The sequence below is a fragment of the Oryza sativa genome, chromosome 3, assembly GCF_034140825.1.
Source record: "Oryza sativa Japonica Group chromosome 3, ASM3414082v1".
Classification (NCBI taxonomy): domain Eukaryota; kingdom Viridiplantae; phylum Streptophyta; class Magnoliopsida; order Poales; family Poaceae; genus Oryza; species Oryza sativa.
The window spans coordinates 8,022,691-8,050,369 of NC_089037.1; the positions used below are offsets into that span (position 1 = coordinate 8,022,691).

General features: G+C 45.5%; 4 protein-coding genes across 6 annotated transcripts; 2 read left to right on the forward strand and 2 right to left on the reverse strand.

Annotated features, from left to right (window-relative positions):
• Nucleotides 1–4,110: 4,110 nt before the first annotated feature.
• LOC9266204 (nuclear transcription factor Y subunit C-2-like) lies at nucleotides 4,111–6,910 on the reverse strand. Of its 3 annotated transcripts, XM_066308196.1 has the most exons (3): nucleotides 6,393–6,910; nucleotides 5,435–5,607; nucleotides 4,233–5,232 (listed from the first exon to the last, which is right to left on the reverse strand). In XM_066308196.1, exon 3 carries the CDS (start codon nucleotides 5,173–5,175, stop codon nucleotides 4,435–4,437), a length of 741 nt encoding a protein of 246 aa, XP_066164293.1. In that variant the 5' UTR covers nucleotides 5,176–5,232; nucleotides 5,435–5,607; nucleotides 6,393–6,910; the 3' UTR covers nucleotides 4,233–4,434. The 3 variants fall into 3 exon arrangements, with proteins under 3 accessions (NP_001415155.1, XP_066164293.1, XP_066164294.1); NM_001428226.1 differs by lacking the exon at nucleotides 5,435–5,607 and having other exon boundaries at nucleotides 4,111–5,232; nucleotides 6,393–6,630; XM_066308197.1 differs by lacking the exon at nucleotides 5,435–5,607 and having other exon boundaries at nucleotides 4,233–5,181.
• Nucleotides 6,911–9,641: 2,731 nt separating this feature from the next.
• Nucleotides 9,642–16,683, forward strand: LOC4332270 (V-type proton ATPase subunit a3). The gene is made up of 18 exons (XM_015777333.2): nucleotides 9,642–9,985; nucleotides 10,601–10,645; nucleotides 11,101–11,220; nucleotides 11,299–11,406; nucleotides 11,732–11,839; nucleotides 12,111–12,284; nucleotides 12,530–12,667; nucleotides 13,119–13,226; nucleotides 13,342–13,449; nucleotides 13,562–13,710; nucleotides 14,292–14,445; nucleotides 14,619–14,779; nucleotides 14,867–15,073; nucleotides 15,179–15,362; nucleotides 15,450–15,533; nucleotides 15,622–15,821; nucleotides 15,952–16,011; nucleotides 16,107–16,683. Exons 1-18 carry the CDS (start codon nucleotides 9,836–9,838, stop codon nucleotides 16,309–16,311), a joined length of 2,463 nt encoding a protein of 820 aa, XP_015632819.1. The 5' UTR covers nucleotides 9,642–9,835; the 3' UTR covers nucleotides 16,312–16,683.
• Nucleotides 16,684–16,868: 185 nt separating this feature from the next.
• LOC107275939 (calcium-dependent lipid-binding protein) lies at nucleotides 16,869–20,455 on the reverse strand. Its single transcript, XM_015774603.3, has 11 exons — nucleotides 20,135–20,455; nucleotides 19,517–19,618; nucleotides 19,307–19,357; nucleotides 19,033–19,153; nucleotides 18,824–18,942; nucleotides 18,578–18,676; nucleotides 18,385–18,465; nucleotides 18,201–18,286; nucleotides 17,834–18,059; nucleotides 17,581–17,748; nucleotides 16,869–17,490 (listed from the first exon to the last, which is right to left on the reverse strand). Exons 1-11 carry the CDS (start codon nucleotides 20,237–20,239, stop codon nucleotides 17,110–17,112), a joined length of 1,539 nt encoding a protein of 512 aa, XP_015630089.1. The 5' UTR covers nucleotides 20,240–20,455; the 3' UTR covers nucleotides 16,869–17,109.
• A 4,878-nt stretch (nucleotides 20,456–25,333) lies between these two features.
• LOC4332271 (receptor-like serine/threonine-protein kinase At2g45590) lies at nucleotides 25,334–27,576 on the forward strand. The gene has a single exon (XM_015773588.3). The coding sequence runs from the start codon at nucleotides 25,405–25,407 to the stop codon at nucleotides 27,433–27,435; it is 2,031 nt and encodes a 676-aa protein (XP_015629074.1). The 5' UTR covers nucleotides 25,334–25,404; the 3' UTR covers nucleotides 27,436–27,576.
• The last annotated feature ends 103 nt before the right edge of the window (nucleotides 27,577–27,679 follow it).

A 27,679-nucleotide genomic window follows, 5' to 3' on the forward strand; every position in this document is an offset into this window, starting at 1 on the left:
TAACCTGCAAAGGAGAAGACACCATTTTGTTATCAAACAACAACTCATTCCTGCTTAGCCAAATGGACCAACAAAGAGCTACTGCGCCCATCAAAAGATGATTTCTTATGTCTTTAGGAACACGTAAAAGCCAAAGCCCAAACATATAAGTTACATTTCGAGGAGATTTTAAATTTGAAGCCATTCGAATAATAGACCACACCAAGCAGGAAAGATGACATTGGAAGAAGAAATGTTGGATGGTTTTGTCTTTATGACAAAAGCAACACTTTCTTACTACCTTGCCCGACATGTCATACTCTTAAACTTGTGCTAACTATGCCACACTTTTGACCAACTATTTATTGGCCACATTTTTTCCACTATGCCACAACTTGGCTAAGCTTAGTTATAACAATGTAGGCATAGGGATGGTAACGAGGCTACACCTGTCGGGTTCAATTATCCTATTCCCATCCCTATTAAGAAGGAAATCAATCTACCCCATCCCCGCACTCGGGGAAGGGTTTCCCCTATCACTGTCCCCGCATAGGGTTCGAGGCACACCCACCGAATAGTAGGAGTGCAGCAGGCCAGTATGCGGCAGCCATGGCGCACTCCTGCCGCTGCTGCTTGGACGCGTCATAGCATCAGGTCTTGCTTGGAGGCAACAATGACAACATGATGCGTATGAAACCAATGTGGATGCATTAGCCATGGCACGACGCGAATGCTCAGCATGGATGTGGCGGTGCAAATGTTTAGCATGGAGAGGACGCGATGAGGAGGCGTGGATCCAGTGGCACGGTGCAAAGGACGAGACGAGGACACGGGTTGGTCGCCTGGAGTCTTGGCAGGCTTGATCTAGAGCACTCAAGAGGAGGGGATAATATGCCTAGGGTTTCCTTACTTTCTATACGAGGGACTTGTGAATTGGGCCTCTCCTAAGTGGACTTATAATTTTTATATGGATTGTGCGCTCAAGCAATATGCACATATGCCTACCATACTCAGGGGCTCATGGGAAATTAGGGACGGGGGGCTAGGGAACGTCCTCGTTCCCACTTCCCCAATGCAGACATATTTTGCCCGACAACAACCCCCATGGGTGATGATTTTATCCCATTTACATGCCCTATAGAGTAATCCCCACCGGGGTTCAGGACCCCTACCATCCCTAGTCAGGCATCAACCAAACATTCCCTCAATAGTACACAACGCTACGATATAGGCATCTAGATAGGATCTTTATTTTAAGAGGCATCCTTAATTTCCATAAAACATTATTACTCTCTATATAACCATTGTTGATCAAGGCTAAATATATAGAATGGACCAAAAATTAATTAACCACTGTGATGAAGATTCCATCTAAACATACTTTTATTATCATTTAGATTAATCTGCACAATATAAGCAACCAAGTTATGCCATAGCACAAGGTTTTGACCCACAAATGCCCTTCAAGATACATTGTGTGTAACAGAATTCAAAACAATTGCAATTGATGCACTTTTTCTACGAACTAACTTATATAGAAAAGGGTATTGCTCCTTGAAAGAAGAATTATCAATCCACTTATCTTCCCAGAATTTGATTTGTTAAATCCAACCCCCCCTACAAATCACTAATCATTCCAATCTCCTACCCTCAACTTAATAAAATCATCGATTGTATACTATAAAAAAGTATGTATTAAATCTCATGCCCAATAAGAGAAGACATAGGGAACAACTTCGCTCACCATGCTAGCGATGCACGATGGGATAAATCACTAGTACAGATCCTTCTATCTGTGACGGGCTCTAATATGCTTAGAAATAGCGGGCCGTCACAAGGAAGTCATCTCAATCGGGCCGAAAAGTGCCCGATTGAGATATGGTCGCACAGACATGTTAGATGGGTATAAAACTTAAGCCCGTCACGGATGACACCTATCAGTGACGGGCCACAACTTTAGGCCCGATTGAGATAACATTCCATATCTCAAACGGGCCTAAAGTTGTGGCCCGTCACAGATGACCATCATTTGTGACGTGCACCAACTTGAGGCCCGTTTGAGATAACAACTAGGCCCGTCACAGATGACTCATCAGTGACGGGCTATATACTTAATCTCTATCGAGCATTAAGAGATATGTGTTATATATTATTCACAAATTTTACATATATGTGTTATAGTTTATAAAACCAGATAAGAGATATGTCAATTTTGTAAACAATGTTACTATCACTTTGTCGTATGAAGAAATGACCAAAATAAAAGTTTTAGATCTTGATGAGTTATTCAACTTTGTTGTGGATGACTTTTTCAATTGATATCATTTAGTATTTGAAAATGTTGTTTGAAGTTGTCATATTTTCAAATTCAAATTCAAACGGTTCAAAAAATGTTATATAGAAAAATGACCAAAATAAAAGTTATATATTTTGATGAGTTATACAACTTTGTTGTTGATGACTTTTTCAGTTGAAGTCGTTCACTGATCTAAAATTCTATTTGAACTTTTCAAACTTTGAATTTCAAATTTCAAATTGTTTAAATAGAGTCAGATGGAGAAATTACCAAAATAAAAATTTTGCACCTCGATGAGTTCTACAACTTTGGTTTTGGTGACTTTTCCATTTGAAATCATTTAATAACCCCAATTTGACATCCTGGCCTAGGGCATAATAGGATTAATAGAATACTCATACCAACATGTTACAATTACTTTTCCGGAAGCCAATCTCTAAAGAACTTTGACGTTAAGTGTGCTTGGTCTGGAGTAATTTCGAGATGGGTGACCGACCTTTCTCATCTGTGACGGGCTATAATTAATGCCCGTCACAGTCACAGATGACTCATCTGTGACGGGCTATAGTTAATGCCCGTCACAGATAAGGGTCATTTGGCGCTAGTTGTGGCCCGATTGAGATAGCTCTTCACATCAGTGACTTCTAGCCTGTGACGGACGCCATGCCCGATTGAGATGGGGCTTACCGCTCGATTGAGATGAGGGTATCCGTTCTAGTGAATCACTGAGCACATAAAAGCTAGATAGAGGTGGCACGTTGTAAGAGAAAATGGACCTTTGAGGAGTATTTTGTACGAAATTAAGCTATAGGCGGGAGATTGGAAAGGACGGTGACTTGTAGGGGATTATTTGGGTTTTCCAAATATTAATAATGAAAGTGCACATACTTAAGAACTTGTCTTTTCATAAGTCCCGACAAAAAATGAGAATCACCAGACATTTTCACAACTTGTATAATTGACTAATTATTTACATATTTCCTTCTAAGTAAACTCTGCCAAAGAGCATCCTCATTTATCAACATGAAAAGCTTGACTACAATTGTTATGGTGGAGCTTGAGGGCTGCATTGGACAAATTCTAGGGTAGCGAGGCGAGGGAGCTCAAGGATGGCGGTCTGGGATTGGGTGCACGTACGTGAGAGATCGAGAGCCGTGGCCAGCGCACAAACTCGATGGCGGCAGCTGGGGGTGAGAGCTTGAGAGTCGCGACCTTGGGGAGTTCAATGCATGCAGTGGCTTGGCACAAGGGCACGGTGGTGGCCAACACAACTGTGGCAACTGCGGGGGGATCGAACTTGAGGTTGGCGGCAATGGGTGACCTCATGCCATGAGGAGTTTGAGGGTGGCAGCCTTTTGCAATCTCGCAGCTGCTAAAATTGAACTCAAGAAGAAAGGGGGATCGATGGAGCTGGCCGGCTGCCCTGTCCATGCCTGAACTCGATTGCCTAAGATGGAGATGAACAAGCTAGTGGAAAATGGAGGTAACATTACAGGTATTTAACTTCTTTTTTTTTTTGCGGGGAGGTATTTAACTTCTTACTTTTGAAGGAAATGAAAATGAAGGACACTTCATAGAAATTCGGACGGAATGCTATATGGAGGAACGTTAAACTTAGGTGATTTTTGGTGATATTAAAATGGTTTAGATCTTTCAAATGTTATATATGTAATTAAGCTTATAACTTCCGGCGCTACATAACTAATTTTGCCCTATAACTAACCTACAGTTGACCTGACCCAGTAATGATCAGTACACCAAAAAGAATCTACAAATCCAGTCATCTGTTGCTTTTTCATGAAATGGTGGATGCCATCAGAAAACATTCATCCATCTATATAAGCTTATTATATATAGTAATTCATCAGTAGTAATTTCTGTTCCGGTAATGGTTTGTGCGTCCACAATTAGTAGCATAACGGGAAAAGAAATTACAAATAGTACTGGGTCACCTTGCTAGTTAATCGGCTATATATTACAAATTAAATTAATTAGTAAATTGTACATCCCTTAATTAGCTTGAGCGTCCATTACGTACATCGGTTAAGTTAATACGTACCACATTAATTAATTACCGACACATTGAGCATTTGATTTGAGCAGCTATAGTAGCTAGCTAGCACCTCAGCGATGCATGCATGGAACCATATGGATCATCACTATTCGGAGCTTGGAGGTGCAGGAGGGAAGCTAGCTGCCGCACCGCCATGGCCTGCAAAACCTTGCTGCCCTTCCTCGCTGAAGCTGCCGGCGGCGCCCTGGTCCACATCCGGCGCTGCTCCTTGCTGCCACGCCGGGTCCCACGCCGGAACATGCCACGCCGGCATCATCGGCGCCGGCTGCCCCATCGGCGGGTAGTAGTACGGCAGCCCCGCGGCGGGGCCGGCCGCTCCAACGGCGCCGGCGGGCCCTCCCGCCGCGAACCCGAGCGCGCTGCCGGGCTCCTCCTTGGCCTCCTCCCGCGGCACGATGTCGACGAGGAAGTCGAACACGTCGGTGCGCGCGATGGCGGCGGCGACGTCGTTGCGCTGCAGGGTGCGGCGCTTGTTCTCCTCGGCGTGCAGCCACGAGCGGATGGTGAGCTCCAGGATGAAGAGCTCGCACGCCTTGGCGAACAGCACGGGCGCCTCCGCCGAGATCATGCGCACGTCCTCGTCCGCCTTCATGATCTTCTTGATCCGCGCCAGCGGCAGCTGGTGGTTCTTGAAGTCCGACGCCGACGCGCGCTCCGCCTCCTGCCGCTGGTACGCCCAGAACGCCTGCAGCTGCGCCTGCTGCTGCTGGAGCAGGTGGTGGTGCGGCACCGCCGGCGGCCCGCCCGCGCCAGGCACGCCCGGCACCGGGGCTCCGGCGCCTGCGGCCGCCGGCTGACCGGCGTAGGGTAGCTGCTGGTTGTCCATTGTCACCTATATATACGTACCTTAATTACAGTCGATTTGTAGCTGTGTGTGCTGTGTCTGCATGGGCAAAATTACGGCGATTAATTTACGTGCTAGGAACGAATGATCGCTACATGCTCCACGTATGTAACAATGGCTAGCTATACATGCAAAGTGTAAACGACGCTTGTAGGTATTGTCTGTGAGAGATCGAAGGATTGATAAGCATTTCTCAATATGTGTGCAAACTGCAAAAGTAAGTAGAGATTAGGAGACGTACTCTAGAGCTTCGTTGCTCCACATGTGCGACGGATCAAACAGATGAGAACTCGAGGCTGGCTATAGGTGGCGAAGTGCATGTGTGGGGGCTACTTATCTTCTATCCAGAGATCATATCATGCATGAAAATGAAGCTAAGCGCTTGCAAACACACAGGGTGTTCCCAAAGGAGATCTGGAAGGAGAGAAACAGGAGAATCTTCGATCACAATGAGACCTCAGTGCCTGGTCTCCTCGCAGAAATGAAGGAAGAGGCAAGGATCTGGGCCTTGGCAGGAGCAAAGCTACTCCTACAGCTCGTACACTAAACTGCTTTTCCTTTTTCTCCTTTACCCTTCGGGGTTGTATTTCTTACTGCTATATATTCACAATCTCGTGTTTGGTTCCATTCAAAAAGTTAGTTATCTGGTATATGATACCAGTAGGATTTGACGTGGTCCGACATTTCTTAATTTCATATACTACTAGATGTTTCTTATTTTTCAGAGATCCATAATTTTCCTAAACCATTACAGATCTCACCGAAACAAAAGAGGATCGAGGCCGGATGACTTCAGAATAAGTCGATCATAGCATTATGATGGCTAAGGATTGTCCTTTCGTTCAGGAAAAGTACAAAATCAAGGAAAATGCAGATAGAACATAGAACAGTGATGACTGATAAGTGAAGAGAACTAGCTACTTCGATGATCAACTTACAAAAAGCTCTAGGGAGCCAGTCAACAAGCTGTTTTCGTTTATGTAGAAGAGGGGGAAAAAGAACTCTGGTTTGCTTTTCTAGTTCAAGAAAGAAAGTGAAGGAAGAATAGAGAAGAATGATGCAGAAGTTGAAGACACTGCAAATGTAACAGAATTGACAAAAAAAAAGCTGGAACAAATCTAACTATCCATTAGAAAAAATGCAACAATAGATTCACGCATCCATGCATGTCGATCTCAACTAGTTAATTAAGTTCTTACCAGAAAGCAAAACAGGCTAGCCTGTTTGAGTGAACGAGCTCTACTGCTTCAGATATCCAAAAGTATCAGGGTAAATTAAAGAACAGCACAGCAAAAGTATCAGATGCTTCGGCACGCATGGGGATCGATCGTCAGGGGAAGCAGGAGTGCAGGACACACTCCTCACCGTCCTACCCACTGCCTAGTGCCTGAACAAAATGGCCATCTCCACTCTCAACTGGGGTTCTTGCCTTCTTGCTGCAATTAAGCTGAAAAAAATAAAATCCATGAAGTGGACGGAGACCTTGGATATCTGAAGCATGCACGTCGTTCTCAGGCTCTCGGCTGCTTGGAAGCTAGCTAGAAACAATTTTTTACAGTGTTCGCTAATACTTTCCACTCCTGCAGTACTGTCAGCATAATACCCAGTAAAATCGATGTTACTCTGAAAGTTTTAGCCAAAAAGAACAGTCTGAAAAGGGATAAACACGTTGTCTGCACCGTGACACTGTCCGTGAAAACCGATCAACGGGGGTTGTTGTTGTGTTGTGATTTGTTGTTTTTTTTGGCTTGTACCTGAGGATAAGAAAAGATGAAGGGGAGATCCGGGAGAGCGCGCATTCGTGGCCAGGCTTGGTCTTTTCGGATATGGATATTATCCGTTCTGGAAGTCTGGCAGCCTCACAAAATTCTACGCTTAGATTTGGGGACGACTGCCCCCTGCTACTGCTGGATGCGGCCGATCCATCGCCGAAATCTAAATCTGCAGCATGGCCGACTGCACGTTATGATTTCTGGCGTGTGGGGTTCACGTATCCAACCACTGCTGATGAACACTGAACAGTGCCACACGAGGAAATATCTTAGCATGGATGCATGACCAAACAGATCAGAGATTTAAATAGTACTACTGCCACTACACCAGAAGCTTGATGAAGCAGACACTCAGACAGTCAGACTTCACAGTCATACTGTTGTGAGAGATTTTTTTCGCATGTGAAATTTCGAGTGTTTCTCTAGGTAGTACGTAGTACGGAGTAGTAAAACTCCATGATTGCAAAGCTGCTGTAAATAACCTGTGTTACAGCTTTTCATAAGTTTTTTCTGCCTACAATAATTACAGTTTCTTTGGATCAGCAAAGAGATCTCATAGTTGATCACACCGTGGTCAGCTTAAAATATGTAGCATATGTTCCCAGCTCCCACAAAAAGGAAAATTTCTAGTAGCATGTTTCTGGGCCATGTTTCTGGAAAAGTACAATGAACAAAGTCAGAAGTATAACACAACCATGGGCTTAAGTTTGGACCTTTTTTTGAACTTTAAGTTTTGGGCCTTAGGCCCAAGTGAAAATGTAAATTAGCCTGTACTGGAACCTAAAACCCAAAGGAAAAAGTACACTGAAGGACCCTCAACTTGTCATTGAGTTACAAAATCATCCCCCAACCACAAAACCAGATATATTACATCCCTCAGCTTAACAAAACCGTTTACTTTAGATCCTTCGGTGGTTTTGACCCCAGTTTTATCCGACGTAGCCGCTGAGTCAGCGGGAGACCCACGTGGCCCCACATGTCAGGATGCCAACTCATCACCTCTCTGTTATTTCCCCTCCTCCCCCTTTCTCTTTCTCTCTCTCCCTCCTTCTGCTCCCCAGCGTCGAGCACCTTGTTGCACCGCACGAACACCGGCGGGATCACCAGCTCCAGCTCTGCATCCTTCGTCTTCACGACGCTCCTCTCACCTGTCAGCTCGTGGATCTCCTCGTCGGTGGTGAAGAGTCGGTACACCGCCGCTAGCCTCGACATGGCGCTCATCCACAGCCCGGGCTTGCCGCTGCCCGGCCACAGCGCCCGCCAGTTGTCGCCGCGGTACTCTAGCCTCCCGTCCTCGTTGTCGACTGGCTCCCCCGTCCGGATGTGCCTCGCAACCACGCACTCCGCGGCGACTTGGTGCGGAGCCGACGAGGAATGGGGTCGACCTACAGCCAGAGCGCCGCCTTCCTCCACAACTCCCGCAGCGAGAGCACACGAAGAGGAAGGAGGCGGGGAGGCAGGCAGCAGCTCGTTCCTCGTCGTCGTCGTCGTTCGGCGGCGACGCCGGCCGCCGGACCTCCTCCCCCCCCCCGGCGGCGCGCGGTGGAGGAAGCCGCTGCCGGCGACTTCGCCTGTAACACCGCCGCCGCCACCGCCAGCTCCCGTCGATCTCATCCTCCACGCCGTGCTCAAACGGCGGAGGATGGGGCACAGTCGTGGGCGGCGCGCGGCGGGTGCTGACGCTCTTGGGTTGCCCTGGCTATTGCTCCCAGACGAAGGGCACCATGCCGGGGTGGCGGACGGGGCCAGAGTTGAGGTCGGCCTTCTAGTAGTGGCGCACCGACCGGAGTGGTGTGCCCAGGTCCTCAGCCTCCGCCTCGTCCTCCCGCGCCTGCCCTCCCACGTACGCCGGCACGCCGCCGTGGCACGCCCGTACTGCCGCCGCCACAGGTTTCAGCTCCTAGCGCAGACGAAGACAGGCGGTGGTGGGGAAGCCGCGGCCTGCGCCGGCCGCCCGCGCGCCGCTCCGTTGCCTGCCGCCCACGCGCGGCTCCTCCCCCCACCGCCTACGCCCGTGCAGCTGCTCCCTCGTGCGGCACCCGTGAAGAAGAGAGGAGAGAGGAAGAGAGATGGAGAGGGGAGGGGAAGAAGAGGCTGACGCGTGGGGCCCACGCTGAGTCAGTTGCCGTATCGGACAAAACCGGAGTCAAAACCACCGAGGGACGTAGATTGCACTGGTTTTATAAGTTGGGAAACGCCGGATATCTGGTTTTGTGGTTGGGGGATGATTTTGTAACTCGATGACAAAGTTGAGAGACCTTCGGTGTACTTTTTCCAAACCCAAACTTACGCCCAGGATTGTGATGTACTTCAGACTTTGTCCATTCTACTTTAGCCCAAAAGGTTGTCCCTCCCATTTGACGGGCTATGTACTTTCTACGTGTCCCGGCCTGTTTTGAGTTTGTGATCGACCTGACCCGTTTAGTGACATGCTATCCACAACTCTGATACCACTCGGCCCCACATGTCGGTGACGCTGCTACCTCCCGCGAAACCCAGACGCTTCACGTTCGGATCCGAAAGCTTCGCAGCCCGGGGCAATCACGAACTGCCACCGCACCGTCACTGACATCCTGGCCCCACCCCGTCAGGTGGGGGCCCACAGCCCGCCCCCCCACCGGTGCCCCGCCGCGCCACGTCCCCGCATAATAGCACATGGTCGACAACCCCCCGCCTGTCTCCCCGTTCAGCGAGCCAGAGAGGAAACGAACCGATCGATCAGGCCGTCGCTCCGCTCGCCGCCGCGCGACGCGACGCGACGCGACACGCCGGAGACGGACGACGAGCGCTTTGCCTTCCCCGCGCGCGCGCGCGCGCGCACGGAGGCGGACGCTGGTCGGTTTGGTCGGGTGCGACCGGGAACGGCGGCCATGGCGCGCGGCGGGGGCGGCGGGTGCTGCCCGCCGATGGATCTGATGCGGTCGGAGGCGATGCAGCTGGTGCAGGTCATCATCCCCACGGAGTCGGCGCACCTCACCGTCTCCTACCTCGGCGAACTCGGCCTCCTCCAGTTGAAAGACGTAAGTCCGTATATCCGCTACCCCCGTCGATTCGGCGGCTGTTCGTGGCTGACAAATTCGCCGAGAGAGGGAGGGGGATTCGGAGTGGTGCCTGTCCCGATCGTGTCGATCTGAGGCGGGGGATCGGTTGGTAGTGCCCCGTGCTCGCGATTTCCTGGGAATTAGCGGGCGTTTCCCGTCGGCATTGTGAATTTGGGCATTGAGATTGATGTGGTGTTACGGCGTCTACTTGTTCGCTTCACTTTTTTTCGTTGAAAACCGTGATATTGTTTGCTTCACTTTTTTTCGTTGAAAACCATGATATGCAGGTTTTGCATTGGCGCGATTGGGTGACAATGTTGTTTGGAACAGAATTCACGTAGGGATACATTATTCTAATTTCGATGCAGTACAGAGTTGTCTTCTCTGTAATGCGCCCACACTAGCAATAGCAAGTTTAAAGTTACTTTTACTCTGTTAGACTGTTAGTATAAAATTGTACTCCTGTATTAGTAGATCATGGGAAATGCTGATATAGTTTGACCCTCGCAATTCTGGAACAACTCAGGATGCTGCCTTTGTTTTTTGTCCTATCCCTTAGAGGTTAAACTGATGATTTTATTTTTTTTTCCTCAGCTTAACGCAGACAAGAGTCCTTTTCAACGAACATATGCTGCCCAGGTACTTTGCTCGTTTATCTTTTTTTTATCACTTATGTTATGTTATGGCTGAGACTAATTGATAAAAAGCTTTTTACAGCATGTTGAAACTGTTATTCTCCCCTTGTTCTTATATAGCCCTTTCAGTAATGAACTAGAGTATTATCTATTGAGATTTAAAAATTATAAGATGTGACATTGGTATAAATGAGGAAAAAGTCCAAATATCCCCCCCTAAACTTTGAATGAAAGTCCATCTAGTACACTAAACTTTAAAACCGGACATCTAACCCCCTGAACTTTGTAAAACTGTTCATATTTCTATCTAAAGTTTAGGATGGTATTTGGACTTTTTAAAGTTTAGGGTGCTATATGGATTTCTATCTATATAGTATATCTCATGTTCATAGTTTTCATTACCTTACTGCCTTATGTTAATTTTCCCTGTTTTCATGCTGGGATCTACTCGTTGTGCAGATAAAAAGGTGTGGTGAAATGGCTCGCAAATTAAGATTTTTCAAAGAACAAATGTCCAAAGCTGGCATATCAACTTCTGCACAATTAACTGAAATTTCGTTGGACTTTGATGATTTGGAGGTGTGTCAATCGAATGGATTTTTCCTGATTGCATGCAGAATATAAATCTAGTATTATTTTAACACTTTTGAATAACAGATAAAGCTTGGAGAACTGGAAGCTGAACTAGCTGAAGTTAATGCAAACAATGAAAAGTTAAAGCGGACCTACAATGAGCTGTTGGAGTACAGTACTGTTCTTCAAAAGGTATGACTCTGTTATCTTCAGTATACTTTCATGAATATTGTCAACATCATGTTGAACTTGAGATATAGCGTGTCTGTTAGATCTTTTGCAAACCACTTGTTTCCATTCCTGGTTCCTCACATTGTTGCCAGAACAATACTATATGAAATTGCCACTATCTTAACTCCAAATGATTTCACCCATGGGGTAATGTGCACATATTTTTACAGTACACTCTCTCTCAAGTCATGGTCGTACTACACATGTAGTACCTAAGTAGCCTGTTTCTCTCGCCAATCTGCTTTTTGCTGACTCTTTATTTATTATTATTTTCTTTCATTTTCAGGCTGGTGAATTTTTCTATTCGGCTCAAAGAAGTGCTGCGGCGCAACAGAGAGAAATGGAGGCAAATCAATCTGGTGAGAGTTCACTGGAGAGCCCTCTGCTGGAGCAGGTAAAACTATCATACTGCTCCTCCCTGTACATGGACATTCATGTAGTACCATTGCCATGATGTGCCTCAAGATTGATGTTGACTTTCAAATTTTAAACACACAACATCCCATATTGTAGTAATAACTTTAATCATTCACAAATCTCAGAGCACTTTGGATTTACAGGATAGTACATGGACCATACATGCATATACGTGTGTAATTGCAACCCCCACCTTTTTTTTTTGTTTTCTGTTTGCCTCTCTGATATGATCTTGGTTACCCTTTTAGGATACGTTAACAGATGCATCAAAACAAGTGAAGCTTGGATCATTGAGTGGTCTTGTACCAAAGGAAAAGGCAATGGCTTTTGAACGCATCTTATTCCGTGCCACGAGGGGAAACATTTTCCTCAGACAAGAGTCTGTTGATGAACCTGTCACTGACCCAGTCTCTGGAGAAAAGGTTGCTGTTATATTTTCTGACGTTTACAGTGCATTTTTTGTTCTTTGTATATTCCACCATGTTGTCCTTTCAAAGTAATCTTGGTATTTGGATTATACATCTCGGTTCATTTGCGCCCTGATAAAAAGAACTTTGTTCTATGAGTGATGAAGTTATTTTTTATATATCTTACTTCCTGTCTAGTCATGAAGTTATTTTATTATTTGTTCCAACTCTAAGTCTTCATTCTTTGTATGATAACACAGGTTGCCAAAAATGCATTTGTTATTTTCTACTCTGGGGATAGAGCAAAAGCCAAAATTCTGAAGATATGTGATGCGTTCAACGCAAATCGCTACCCATTTCCAGAAGATGTTGCTAGACAATTACATGCTGTTCAGGAGGTCAGGTCTTGGAAATGTGATTTGTTAATATTCTTTGATGAAATTCTTTCTAGTATTTCGAAATTTAGATATAGTCCTGAATTGCTTTCAGAAGGTAGTGAGGATGCCAACCGTTGAGAGAATCATCTGCACGAGTTGCCCTTTATGGACATTCTTGTGCTTTGCTTGTGATATGTCCAATGTTACCATCCCTATTCTGATGTCACTGCTGTCATTTCAATTTCGAATTTGAAAAATGTTAATTAATTATTATAGATTTATAATAGCTAGACTTTGTTCTGTGCCTTCCAATCATTACTTTTGCTGTTGGTGACTAATGAAAATGATTTGCTGCTATTGCATCTTGTTTGCACCATAAGGAGATATGTCATTGGGAGAAACTTGTTTTGCAGTTGTACTACTATGAATTTCAGTCAATAAACATATAAAGTCTATGCTTATGAATTTACAGGTATCTGCAAAGATATCAGAGTTAAAGGCAACAATTGACATGGGATTAGCACATCGTGACAATATATTGAAAAATATCGCGTCTGAGTTTGAGAATTGGAACCGTCTGGTAAGCTATCCTCTTATGTGATAAATTCCATATGTTAGAAAATTCCGAAATCCACCAGTCAGGTCATTATTTCAGTTCTATATATATGATACTAATTAGCATACAAATGCTCCAGGCAAATAAGGAAAAAATAATTTACCACACTTTGAACATGTTGAGTGTTGATGTGACAAAGAAATGCTTAGTTGGTGAGGGCTGGAGTCCAGTTTTTGCAACAACTCAGGTAATTGATACACCACCCTGGTGCTAACAATTTATTAGCCTACTGTTTCCATTTGTTTATTTGGGAGATTATTCTTCATGTGATCTCAATGATTTACAACTTTATTTTGCAGATCCAAGATGCGCTCCAGCGAGCTACTCTTGATAGCAAATCCCAAGTTGGTTCAATTTTTCAAGTTCTCAACACAACAGAATCTCCCCCGACATATTTCCAGACAAATAAGTTCACTTCGGCTTTCCAGGAAATTGTTGATGCATACGGGTATGTTTCAGAGGGCTCTGAGATGCTACTTTTGGTTTCTCTTTTGGCTTTGGAACTGAAAATAATATATTTTCTTGTGGGTTGTTCCAAGTTGTTTATAGCACCATGGGATATGAGACTTCTATTATTGTCCCCCCGCTTTTGGTTTCATCTCAGAAATGATGCTCTTTTCACCATTCTTTTGCTGGACTCACTATTTTCATGTGAAATCGACAAACTTTTGGTTCGCTTAAAGAAAAGAAAGGAAAATTGCCATAATTCACTGTTCCTCTTCAATAGGCAAAGACATGCCATCATTCCCTGTTATTTGCTCCTCAATTGTGCATTCTAAGTGAAACATTTCCTTTTTTGTTTCCCTTTTGTGGACATGTCTACCACGTTGAAATCATTGTGTTCATATTGTCAAAGAAGCACTTAAACTTGCAATAGGAATTTCCAGAATTTTTGTGCTTATGGGAAATATATTATTTTATCTGAATAAAATTAGCATTGACTCCTGAAAAATCAATAAAGAGCTTGCTGTTTGTTTGGGCCAAATGGTTTAGTTAGGAACTGCTAACTTTGTATTACATCTGATACAGGATAGCCAAATATCAAGAAGCAAACCCTGGTGTATTCACTATTGTCACTTTTCCTTTCTTATTTGCTGTCATGTTTGGAGATTGGGGACATGGAATTTGCATATTGGTTTCGACACTCTATCTGATAATCCGAGAGAAGAAATTTGCTTCACAGGTTTGCATACTGGTCATCATTTTACTATTGTGTTGACAATCATTTTGAGGACTTTGTTCTTTGGAATATGTAGTAGTGATCCCAAAGAGTTTAGAGCAAGTATTTATATTCTGAAAGCCCCAAAAATTTACATATGTGATAAAGCTGTATCTGATGTCTGTTTCTTATTGCAGAAACTTGGAGACATAATGGAGATGATGTTTGGTGGGCGCTATGTAATTATAATGATGGCACTCTTTTCAATCTATACAGGATTAATATACAATGAATTTTTCTCTGTTCCATTTGAGCTTTTTGGTAAATCTGCTTATGCATGCCGTGATCCTTCTTGTGGGTAAGAAAAAGTTTCAAACAAAACCACGTTTTTATCCCTTTAAAAAAGAATATTTATGCCTACTTATTGTTTGTCTTGTGGATTTAGAGATGCTGCAACAGAAGGATTACTCAAGGTAAGACGGACATACCCTTTTGGTGTGGACCCTGTATGGCATGGCAGCCGCAGCGAGTTGCCGTTTCTCAACTCACTGAAGATGAAGATGTCAATTCTTCTTGGAGTTGCACAAATGAACCTTGGAATTGTGATTAGTTACTTTAATGCGAAATTCTTCAGGAACAGTGTTAATGTGTGGTAAGTTTATTGTCTCGTGTTGAATGCCCTTTTATGTAACACTCTACTTTGAGATGAGATTATGACCAGATTATTCTCTATTGCTGCTGTATGCTTTTGTAACAGGTACCAGTTCATCCCCCAGCTGATCTTCTTGAACAGCTTATTTGGTTACTTATCCATGCTCATCATTATCAAGTGGAGCACGGGGGCAAAAGCAGATCTGTACCATACTATGATATATATGTTCCTCAGTCCAACAGATGAACTTGGGGAGAACCAATTATTTCCTGGACAGAAAACAGTGCAGGTCCGTATTCGTTATTGTTATGCAGAATTGCAGACTATGACATGAACTTGTGGATAAATACTAAAATTTTCTCCATTTCTTATGCAGCTTGTTTTACTTCTGCTTGCTCTGGTGTCTGTTCCCTGGATGCTGATCCCAAAGCCATTTTTCTTGAAGATGGAGCATGAGCGAGTAAGTTGTATATGATATTTCAAATTCTATTGCTGTTTACGTGTTGAATTACTAATGTGCTGACAATACTTCTGTTTGATTCTATCAGAGGCATCAAGGACAACAATATGCAATGCTTCAGAGCACAGATGACTCAGTGGTAGCGGAGATGGGACATCATAATGGCTCGAACCACCATGAGGAGTTCGAGTTCAGTGAAGTTTTTGTTCACCAGTTGATCCACACAATTGAGTTTGTTCTTGGGGCAGTCTCAAATACAGCCTCATATCTTCGTCTCTGGGCTCTCAGGTACTTCTAGACATTCAGCATCACCGCATTACTTTGAACAGCCTTACTCCCTCATCATCCCACTTTTGATCTATAACAATGCACTCCTTGTTAGCCACTAATAATCGATTAAATTGTATTCTTTATACAGTCTTGCACACTCGGAGTTGTCAAGTGTATTCTATGACAAGGTTCTCCTCCTAGCTTTCGGGTAAGAACTAAGAAGCCTCCCTCTCCGCCTCCTCTCCTTTTCTCCCTATCTATGTAGCCGCTATCTGGAGCTCATTTTTATGTGCCTTCTTGTAGGTACAACAACATTCTTATCCGCATCGCTGGCATTACCATCTTCATCTGTGCGACAGTTGGTGTCTTGCTTGTTATGGAGACCCTAAGTGCATTCCTTCACGCCTTAAGGCTACATTGGGTGGAGTTCCAGAACAAATTCTATGAGGGCGATGGATACAAGTTTGCGCCCTTCTCTTTCGCACTGATCAGTGAAGAGGAAGACTGAGTTTGCGCAATTATTGCATCTATTGTAGCGTGTAATTTCTTGGGGCGTCCTTTTTTCTCAAAGCGTCAAGTATTTATCACGGAAGAATCATAAACCTCCAGTTTGTTCCTTCATCAGGAAAGGGACTAGCAGCATCATTTTTTGCTTTGCTACGAATGATTCGTGGCAAGATGATTTTTTGGGTGGCCGTTGGCACATCGGGTGGCATCACCCTTATTTTGGTGTAAGGCTAATAAATAATAAGTAAATTCTGCACTCGGGTTGCCATTTGGGCAATTAGTTTTCTGCACATAAATAAACATTGTATCAAATGTTAATATTCCATTGGGTTCTTTTATTGTCAATAAAGAGTGCGGCCTACATTCTTTAAAAGGTTTGTAGAATTGTAGGAACTTGGAATTTGTCTGGAGGTTTGTAGAATTTTCTACCTGTTATTTGTGAACGGTAAAGGCAATGAGCAATTTTGTTAAGCTGGCCCGTTTATATATTATTGATTCAGTAGTCTGAAATCAATGAAACATGTATGAGTATTTCCCCTAGTTTCATGCCTAATCTCATGCTCAAATCAGCCCTGTTTTTCATAATCAATATATAATACGAACGGAAAGAAAATATCTACATGATAAAACTCTTGCGGTAACATTGTCATCCATGCAAGACCAAAGAAAAGAAAACACTACACTGATAAACCTTGTTGTAAGTTGTAACATCCATGCAACGCAAGCCAAAGATTATCGTTGATTATGGGAAACCAATGCCTATCACTAGTGATGTACTAAGCTCCCAATTTCGGGAAATTTATTCGTCAATGGTGGGCACGCTGCTGGCGCTGCGCCTGGCGCTGCTGAACGGGCCAGTGACGGTCCGGCCGACGAACTTGCCAGCCTTGCTGAGGCCGGTGCCGAACGCTCCGATGCCGCTGCCCACGGCGCCGATGCCCGTGCCGACCAGCCCCACGCCGGAGCCGGCGGCGGTGGCGCCCGCTCCGGGCGCGGCGGCTCCCGCAGCGACGCCCGCCCCAGCCGCGGGGGTCACCGTGGACGTCACGCCGCTCGCCGCGTCCGCGGCGCCGCTGACGGCCGCCGTCTCCTCCTTGGTCTTCCGCCGCTCCTCCACCGTCTTCTTCTCCAGCTCCAGCGCCTCGAGCGCCTCCGCCTTGGTGAACGGGTGGTACAGCACCTGCGTATTATCACGACGGTCAGCGTCGAACACCTTCGCGTCTCTTGTCCCAAGAACCCAAGACGCGCCGCCGTGTGGACATGAGCTCACCTTGATGGTGAGCACGCCCCTGTCCTTCTTGTCCTTGACCTTGGTCGTGTCCAGCGACGACAGCAGCTGCAGGTTGATCTCCTGCACGGACTCCATCTCCAGGTCGTTCAGGGGCAGCTTGGCTATGCCCAGCCTCTTGTCTTGCTTCAGCTTGTCCTCGTCGAACACCTGCAGAGCAGAACAATTTCAGACCCCCCAAAAAGAAACTAAATTCTCCATGTGTTCGATCAAAGCTTGAGCTGGGGAAATGCACCTGAAGGATCAGATGCTGCGTCTCCTTGTCCTCGGCGATGAGCGAGAACGTCTCGTTCCACTCGGGGTTGAGGTTGTCGTCGATGACGCTGGTCTTCTCCTTGAACATTGGGCGGATGTACAGCACCACGTACGGGTCGGACTTGCCGATCAGCTCCTTGTTCTTGAGCGACTCCGCGCGCACCACGGTCACCGTCAGCTTCCCATGCGGCTTCAGCTCAAGGTCACTGCAGAAGAGCTCGAACGGCAGACAGATCAACAAACTAGGTTCAAACAAAGGCTTTTATTTTCTTTTTTGGAAGAAAATTTCCTGTGACAAATTCAGTTGAGCTCTAAAAACACTGCAAAATTGGGCAGATCATGCGAACCTTACGTCGACGTCGACTCCGCCCAGTGGGACGACGATTCTGTGTGGCCATTGGAGCATGTCAGCGATCAAAGATGCCACGGTGTCCTACACAAGGCAAATGAAAAAAACATCACATTTCTCCAGACATAAACAGTTAAATTTCTACTATTTGACAATGCAGGTAAATGCATCAGATGACATACGTCGATCATATCTGAAAGACCAGGCATTGCTGTCAGGCTTCCTCCGACAGCCTTCAGTATGTAGTCGATCCTTGGTTTTGGCTGCCAAAGACAGAAAATTCATTTGTCAAATCAAACAGATCACGAAACCACTTCTTACCATGCAAGTGTGCATGGCAGGATCAGCTGGTTAGAATGATTATAAGAAGCTCACCTCTGCCAGAAGAGCAACAACAACAGCAGAGATGCAAGGTATTTCATCACACAATTGGAAGACGACACGGATGATGGTGTAAACCTGAAGGTTCTTGAACTGTATGCATACAGAACAAACATGCCAAATGTTACTAACATGTTTAACTGAAGTAATAGTACAGTACCACTAGAAAAACAAGAACATGAATTACTAATGTGACCAGTAGGTTTTACAAATCATGGCTAGCGGTTGCGATTTGAATACCTGAATGGGAAGTGAAGCAACTAGAGTGTCAACTGCAAGGACAATATTAGGATCCCCGCCCCAACGAAAGTCGACGTCCATTGTAATTTGCCCTTTCTTGAAGCTCTGAATCCGAATGCCTGAACAAAACAGAAGCAAACAGATCAAGATGTCATCCTTGGAGGAGAATAAAATGCGGTAAGACTGACGCCAAACTTTTTCTCTGAAACCTTCAATTTTCGGAGGAACAGTCCCCAGGGAGAGTTTGCTGAACTTCAGTGAGGATATCCCTGCCGGCCTGTAATCATCAAGTATAGGCTCCACCGAATCCCTGATGACCATAGTTGCTGCCTGTAACCAAATGTAACTGCAAATCAGAGGCGGTGTTAACAGCAAGATGATCAGAAGTTACTTCTGTGGCTTGAAATGGAACTTCATTTGAAGCCTATGTGATTCTCTCCTAAAGTTCTCTATAAGAAACAAATTGAAGTTATTTGTATGTACCTCTTCAACAAAAGGCCAAAGCTTGCTCAATTGTTTGTTGAGCCATTTAACCTGAATAACAAAGCAAAATATACTCAAAACATGGATGAACTTAAGCATGCCATTGAATACTATGATGAACAATCGTATGCCTAGGATGTTGGTCTCAGTTTTCTGAATATTAAAGATGCTATGATGATAAATAGGCACACCAAAAGAGTATCATTGCACCTGTTCATACTCTGGGAATGACACCCATTCTGGGAGATTTTCTCCACATATTTTCTTCACGTCTTCGCGGTCGAGAGATGCAAGTGCATTGACATCTGCAGCCTGATACAGAATTTTTTTTAAAAAAAAAAAAGTTAGCCACAAACCAATCTGTTTGCACCAAATAACGTCTCACTTATCATCACCATTTTATATCAACAGTATACAAATTCAACTAAACATAGAATTCCCAATATGAATATACTCCACTGCATCAGTCATCATCCCCAGAAAACTAAGTCAGAGTTAAATTTACAATGAGGTAAGTCCCTCTTGCAAAACATGTACATAACACAAACGATCATAAAAATCATTTCTAAAAGGAAACAATGAATAACGTTCTTAAGCCTGAATCTTTCAGACGATTCAACACATTCAAAGCAGATATATCCAAAAAATTTTCTTCAGCCTTTCACGAAACCCTTAACACTGCCATTCATGCATGAGTCGTAACAGATGTCAAGAACAACAGATGCAAACTCGTCAAAAACAAAAACTTTCTATGACTGATGACTCGAAATCAAGGCGTGCATCACATGCGATGAATTTATGAGATCTGTCATGTGGTTGTGGATTTGCCTTGGCACTGCGTTTGGCGGCGCGGCGAGCCATCGCGCGCGACCAGCCGGCGATGAGGGCGACGCCGATGATCATTCCCATCACCACCCCCGATATGAACCCCATTTCTCCTCTCCTCCTTCCCCCCTCCCAACGAAAAAAAATAGAGAATTTGAAAAGGAGAAGATTAGAAGATCAAACAACACTTGTCGTGCAACAATTTTTTGGATCAAATTGACGCCAAATCTCTCTCCAAATTGTTGATCTGCTGCTAACGCTCCATTGATTTGGGGCCGAGTTTTTCGCGTGCTAATAGTGAAGTACTGCAACGAGAGGGAGAGAGAGATGCAGAGGGGCAAAGGTGTAATTACACTACGTGCTATTGGTGTGGAGATGGCTGTGACCGTGAGCACAACGGTGAATTTCGCATGGGTGCATCAGGGCAATGCACGCTATTCACGCATCAAACCTAGTGATTAGCGCGTCTCAACTCAAGCTGGAGAGCGTACCATGAGGTACGAGTTACCATAAGGTACCAATCTAATCTAACTGTTGTTTAGCAGGGGTATGATTGGGCTAACAAAATAGCGACATCCTCTGAGCCGCCCTCTTCTCCCCTCTTCCATCTGCCGCATCACGTCGTTTGTGCTGGCCATCTGCGCCGCGCCGCCGTCGCACATCTAGGCTGCCGCGCCGCCGCCGTCGCATCGAGGCCACCCCCGGGAATGTCCGCAGGGTTCGTGACCTTCATGCCTGTGCCCTCGCCGCCAGCTCTCGCCCGCTCTGTTCTCGTTCCAATTCACCGCCCTCGAGATCGCTCTAAATCATCAAGCTTGTCCGCCGGCCCGTCGAGCTCGCTCCGATTCTTCAACCTCTGTCCGTCGGTGCACTCGAGCTGGCTGGTGCTTGGAGCTCCTTCTTTGCAGCTCCGTGATGTTCTGTTTCCACAATAACTTCACCAATGAATTTAACCTGGGCAAATCTGCCTAAGTGTTCATCCTTGTTGAAAAATCTGGATGAGAGAAACCCAACATCTGAAGTTCTTGATATTGATATAGATATAGTATGTATGCATGTTTCCTGTTCAATAAGCCAATTTATCTATCAACTAGAAATTTCAATTATTCAGAACGTTGTTTTCACCCATGGCTCCATCACCAGTCTTAAAAAAAAAACTATGGCTCCATCGTCTTGCCCTGGACGCGTAGCTGCTGCCTGCTGGTGGCCTTGGCTTCATACCATGATGCAGGGGCAGCGTCCACCTCCTCTTCCATGCACAACTGCAACAGTTGCTGCGGCGGCGAAGCTCAGCTCGGTGCCTCGGTCTGCATCGGCCTCTTAGCACAATGAGGAACAACGGCCACCATCCGAGAGGTCTCCGCCACCGTCGTCCACTCCCATGGCCGCCGCCTCCGCTGTACTAGCGCTGAGGACGAGGGAGGAGATAGGGTAGTACTCTGCCCGCATCCCCATATAGGACCACCTCCCCCGTGGTCACCGCCGCCGGGAGGCCGACTGCCGCATCGGGTTGCTCGATTTGTGGCGACGATAGCAAGCAGTGCGATGTTCCCCTCCAATTCATATGCGAAAGTACTACTCTGCCCTTCCACCGTTGAAAATTACTCGGTACCTGCTTTCCTAGAGACGCGGTACCGCGAGGTACCAAGCCTTTGCAACCGTTGGATGGTGCGTAATGGACGACTTGGATTTGGTACCTCCTTTCTTCAAGGACTGTAAAAACTCTCCAAGCTGGAAGCTGAAGGATTTGTGACGGTGTCCAGTATTACCGACTACTTGGGCCAATGGTCTCATGGGTCACGGCCCATGTTCATTAGAGGCTGAGCTGAATATAGCAGGCATTATTGCAGCTTAATTTTCTTTTTCAACGTGTCGATGGAGTTTAAAGTGTAAAATGCACCAGCGGTACTTAAACTTGTCGGGAAGTTTCACTTAGGTCCACGAACTTGCAAAGCACATATCAAGATCTCTAAACTTGGTTTATTGTATCATCCCGGTCTAAAAATGCGTTTGACCGTGGTCTTGTCTACGTGGCACGCCACGTGAACGATGACATGGAATTTTTTTTTATTTTTTTCTCCCCTCTTCCTTCTTTTTTCACCATTGTGACAGCCCCTCCCCTCGTGCCGCCTCTCACCACCGAGGAAAAAGAAGGAAGAAAGAGAAAAAAGAAGGAAGAAGGAGAAAAAAATAAAAAAAATCCATGTCATTGTCCACGTGGCGTGCCACGTAGGCAAGACGACAGTCAAACGCGGTTTTGGACCGGGATGATACAAGAAACCAAGTTTAGAGACCTTGATGTGCACTTTGCAAGTTCGTGGTCCTAAGTGAAACCTCCTGACAAGTTTAAGGATCGTTGGTGTATTTTACTCGAGTTTAAACTTAGGGAGAATTGCAAAACCATCCTAGAAATCACTTAAAGTTTAACTTTTCATTTATAAATTATTTTGTTGTAAATGTCCATCTCCTACTCGTTTTTGTTGTAAAATCCACCACAGTGTGAGCACGTGATTAACCAAATCAATATGTTTTCCAACAAAACCAAAACCAAGTAAAGGATAGACATTTATAATAAGATGACTTATAGAGTGGAATGTCAAACATCAAGTGTCTTTTAGGGTGTCCTTTTACAATTTTTCAGCTTTGTGGTGTGAAATATTTCACCATGTTATTTAATACAAATGTGTGCAATCCTTTTTGCACATTTTTCTCTAAAATAATTTCAGCACTGCTATCACAATTTCTTTTGGAGTTTTAAAGAACTGTTTAATTAGCATTTGAATATATTTTAGTTTTTGGCTAATAAAGTGCGACTGCCAAAAATGTGATAACCAACCGAACATTACCCTATCGAGTTAGCTCGCCTAATTAAGTTGTGGAAAGCGTGGAAGAGGTGACAGGGATCATTGTGGTATTTTTTTAGTATTTGACACTGTTTGGCAGGTTTCAGATTCATAGTCCGCACTGGATTTGAAATTTGTATGCTAAATTATAGTGGTTTAAAATTATATATTTTATCTAAAATGAAAACAAAATAATCCATCCACGTGTTATCAGCGCATAGATTCAAATCCATTGATTTGTCAAGCTAAAAAAATACCAAAGCTCTAAAAATTTTTAGATCCGAAGCTGTGCCAAATATGAAATTCATATACTTCAATTATAGCTAGTGAACAAACTAAAAGCTCCATAGTACCAGCTACGAACAAGGTTTGTATTTCAAAGAACAAAAATAACCGAAATGAGTATAGCTCAACTGGTTGAATTTCTTGACATAACTGTTGACAGCGAGACGCTTATCGATCCAGTCTTTCGGATGTGTTTATAGGGTGAGTGTATTCCATTAAAAAAAGATGTGTTCATAGGGTGAGCGTATTCCATTAAAAAAACAAGATACTACTAAAAGCTAAATAGTTTGTCTTCATCTGAACAAAGTATCCAATCAAAAGTAATAGCATAGTGGTCTATTATTTAAGCCCAAAAGGTCATGATTCCTAGGAAAATTAACCTTTGGTATCCTTCATCCTTTGTCCTGTTCCAAAAGATATGTACAAGAAATAACAAATATAATATGATTTAAATAGAAATATAACTGTAAAAATAGATAATTACAAAACATATAAAAAATACATTTGAATAGACCATAAGTAAATCACAGAAATCGAATGAGAGAGATACACTCAAGCCCTCTTTGAAGAAAAAAAATTGTGGATGAATTTTGTAGGATTTAAAGTCTATAGGATTTTTTTTCCTATTTGGTTATTTGAAACAAAGGATTTGAGCTTTCATAATCCTTTGAAATTCCAAAGAAATGGTTCAATACATGTCAACATCTTTGGAAGAAAAGTAGAGCTTTAACTTTATATTATGTTTTGAAAAGACTGAACTAGAGAAAAATGGAACACACGAATGTAAGAGGTGAGAGACATATGTCTTTATTCCTCATCTCTTCTATAGCCTAGATCGTTGTATTCGAATCAGTGGGTGTAGTCATCTCTGTTGCCAAGAAGCTTGGAGTCACCATCTTCGTGGGAGAGACAGAGATATGAGGTTGGTTACTAGTACACAAGGGGTATCTCTACACAAGTACAAGGTGGGACGCATATGATTTATTTTCTTTTTCTACAAAATTACCTCACTTGGATGCCAACACTTGGACTGAGATTTAAAGGATCGGATTGCATGAATGCACGAGCGCATGAGATTAGCTGTGTACCTCATAAGTTGCTTCACATATACTAGGCTAAGTACCCGTGAGCGGTGAATACGGAGTATGTGGATGTACATGCATGGTGAAACCTTTGAAAAAAGAAATTACTCCTATTGTTCCAAAAAGAATCAAACCATAAGAATGAATTTAAACCATAAGGACAAAGAAAGTACATATGAAGCGTCATAGAGGACAAAATCCAGATGAATTAAAATCCTCTATGAATTTAAACCATAAGGATGAATTCAAACTTACAAAGAAAGTACATATGAAGCGTCACAGAGGATTCAATCTTTGTTTTTCTAAAATCCAGATGACAACTTAACCTTTGGTTTCTACTTCCCTCCAACCAAGTCCAAATTTGAAGAGGCCTTTCAATAATTACCTGCTGTTAAAATGATCCATCCAATTGTCCTGTTCATTTTGTCTAGACATTCTCCAATTGTCCTGTTCATCTTGTCTAGACATCCTCTACGGAGAGAAAAGTGTTTTGAGTTAATCCATGCTATTTGCACTTTAGTACTAGCACTACTACTAGTACATTGTTTGAAGATTGTAAAGTTGAGAGTTGAGAGGCACATTTTGGGTGGTAATGTCTCTGCAAATTAAATCGTGATTTTAGAGGAAAATACACACGGCAGCATATCGTTGTCGCTCTTGACCGTAACCTATATCCAAACCTACGTTGACCCGTTTTGACCCCCCTTATCCTTTCTTTCCCTTTTCATTTAATTCGCTCTCAACTCCCACTCCCCCCCTCCCTCCATCCGATCCGATCCTGCCTACAAATACGCCCCCTCCAACGACATAACGGATCACATCAGGTCATCAGAACACTGCCAGGTGGGCCACCGTGTCGTGTGGGCCCCGGTGGTCAGTGGGGTAGGGCTGTCTCCTCCTGGCTCCTCCCCTGATCCGCACGCCAGTGGTGGGCAGGTAGTACACACGACGCATCTGAGGAGAAAGGGAAAAAAATGGCGAAAAAGTGAGTTGGCTTTTCGCCTCACTCCCCCTCTGCTTGTCTTTTCCCGCATCTCCCTCTCAGGTTAGGGCCGAGACCGAGATGCCGTCGCGGCGGCTGCTCGCCGCCGCGGCCTCCCCGCCGCCGGCTGCGGAGGAGAAGGCCGTGGTCGACGGCCTGCGGGGGTCTCACGGCGCGCGGCGCCACGCCGCGGGCTCGGCGGTGGGCGCCGGGGTGGCGGCGGTGGTAGCGCTGGTGCTGGTGGCGTTGGGTCTGGGTCTGTTCGTGTGGCTGCGGCGCGGGAGGAAGCGTGGGGCGGGCGCGGGTGGTGGTGCGGCGGCGAGGATGGGGGTGGGGGTGGGGGTGGGGGCGAGGACGCAGCCGGCGCCCGCGCTGCGGAGGCTGTCGTGCCAGCAGCTGAGGCGCGCGACGGGGGGGTTCGCGGCGGGGAGCAAGCTCGGGCAGGGCGGGTTCGGCCCCGTGTTCCGCGGCGCGCTGCCGAGGTCGGGGCAGGCCGTGGCCGTGAAGGTGATGGACGCCGCGGGATCGCTGCAGGGGGAGCGGGAGTTCCACAACGAGCTCTCGCTGGCGTCCCATCTCCTTGGCTGCGGCCACGGCCACGGCTCGCCGTCCATCCTCCTGCCGTTCGCCTACTCGCTCTCCGCGCAGCCGCGGCGCCGCCGGATGATGCTCGTGTACGAGCTCATGCCGAACGGGTCGCTGCAGGACGCGCTGCTCGGGAAGAGGTGCCCCGAGCTGGTGTCCGAGTGGCCGCGGCGGCTCGCGGTGGCGCGTGACGTGGCCGCCGCGCTCCATTACCTCCATTCCGTCGCGCAACCACCAGTGATCCATGGAGACGTGAAGCCCAGCAATGTGTTGCTGGATGGTGAGCTCCGTGCTCGCCTCTCAGATTTTGGCCTCGCGCAGATAAAGTCGGAGGAGAGGGATGAATTAGAGAGTGCTGCAATTGAGGGCAATGGAAATGAGAGTAGCAATCCTTGTGGCGGATGTGATGATGACATGTCTGTTGCTGATGAAAATGCTACTGCTGTTGCTGTCAATGGGGAAGACAATGCTGCCAAGTCACCGGAAGATGATGAGGGGTTTACCATGGCTTCTCCTGCAGAGGCAGCATCCACTTCAGGATGTGATAAGACTAGTGTCAGTAGCGGATTGAATGGCCGAAGCTGCAATGGTGGAGGTGCTGCAGCATCAGGAGCTGGGAATGACTGGTGGTGGCGTCAGGACAATGGTGGTGGTTCTGGTGGTGTCAAGGACTATGTGATGGAATGGATTAGGTCGGAGATCAAGAAGGAGCGGCCGAAGAATGATTGGATTGCAGGAGCATCTGCAACCACCCCTGCCACCTCAACAGAGAGAAAGAAAACAAAGCGCAGGGCGAGAGAATGGTGGCGTGAGGAGTATGCTGATGAGCTAACCAAGAAGCAAAAAAGGCGAGCACTTGCTAAGTCAAGGAGTGAGATTGGTCCAATGGCTAGCATGCAGTGGTGGGAGAGGGACTGTGACTTAGAGGAGAAGGGACGATCAAGGTGGAGAATGATGAAAAGCTGGAGTCGTAGGAGCAGCAATGGCAATGGCAGCATTGATTGGTGGATTGACGGTGTGAGAAGGAGCAGCAGGGATTGGGCTAGTGGGGAATTCGTGCCCAAGAGTGGTGGAGCAGTGAGCAGCACACCAAGCATGCGTGGCACAGTCTGCTATGTTGCACCTGAATATGGTGGTGGTGGACCTCTATCAGAGAAATGTGACATTTACAGCTTTGGCGTTTTGTTGTTAGTTCTTATTTCTGGACGCCGCCCACTCCAAGTGACGGCCTCACCCATGTCAGAGTTTGAGAAGGCAAGTCTTATTTCATGGGCAAGACATCTTGCCCGTGTTGGCCGCTTGCTTGATCTTGTAGACCCTGCGCTGCGGGATGTTAACCGTGACCAGGCGCTGCGATGCATTACTGTTGCACTCTTGTGCATCCAGAGATCGCCAAGTCGCCGTCCATCAAGTGAGGAGGTGCTTGAAATGCTCTCTGGTGAGGGTGAACCACCGAATCTCCCAGTGGAGTTCTCACCGTCGCCTCCTGGTGGGTTCCGTTTCAGGTCCCGCAAGAAAGGTCGGTGAGTTTATTTTGTTGGTTAGATGAAATAGGTAGTGTTACTTTTCTGCTGCTGCTTGCCTTATCTTGTACACCACTAATTTGTGTACACTACCACTAATTTTTCTGTTGAATTGATTTGTTTATAAAGATCTTGATGGGGAAAAGTGACGGTTTCAGTTTCAAATCTTAAGAACTAAGGTTCACATAATGCAAAATGCATAATTGCAGTTTGGCAATTTATGTACAACACTAACAAATTTATCCATT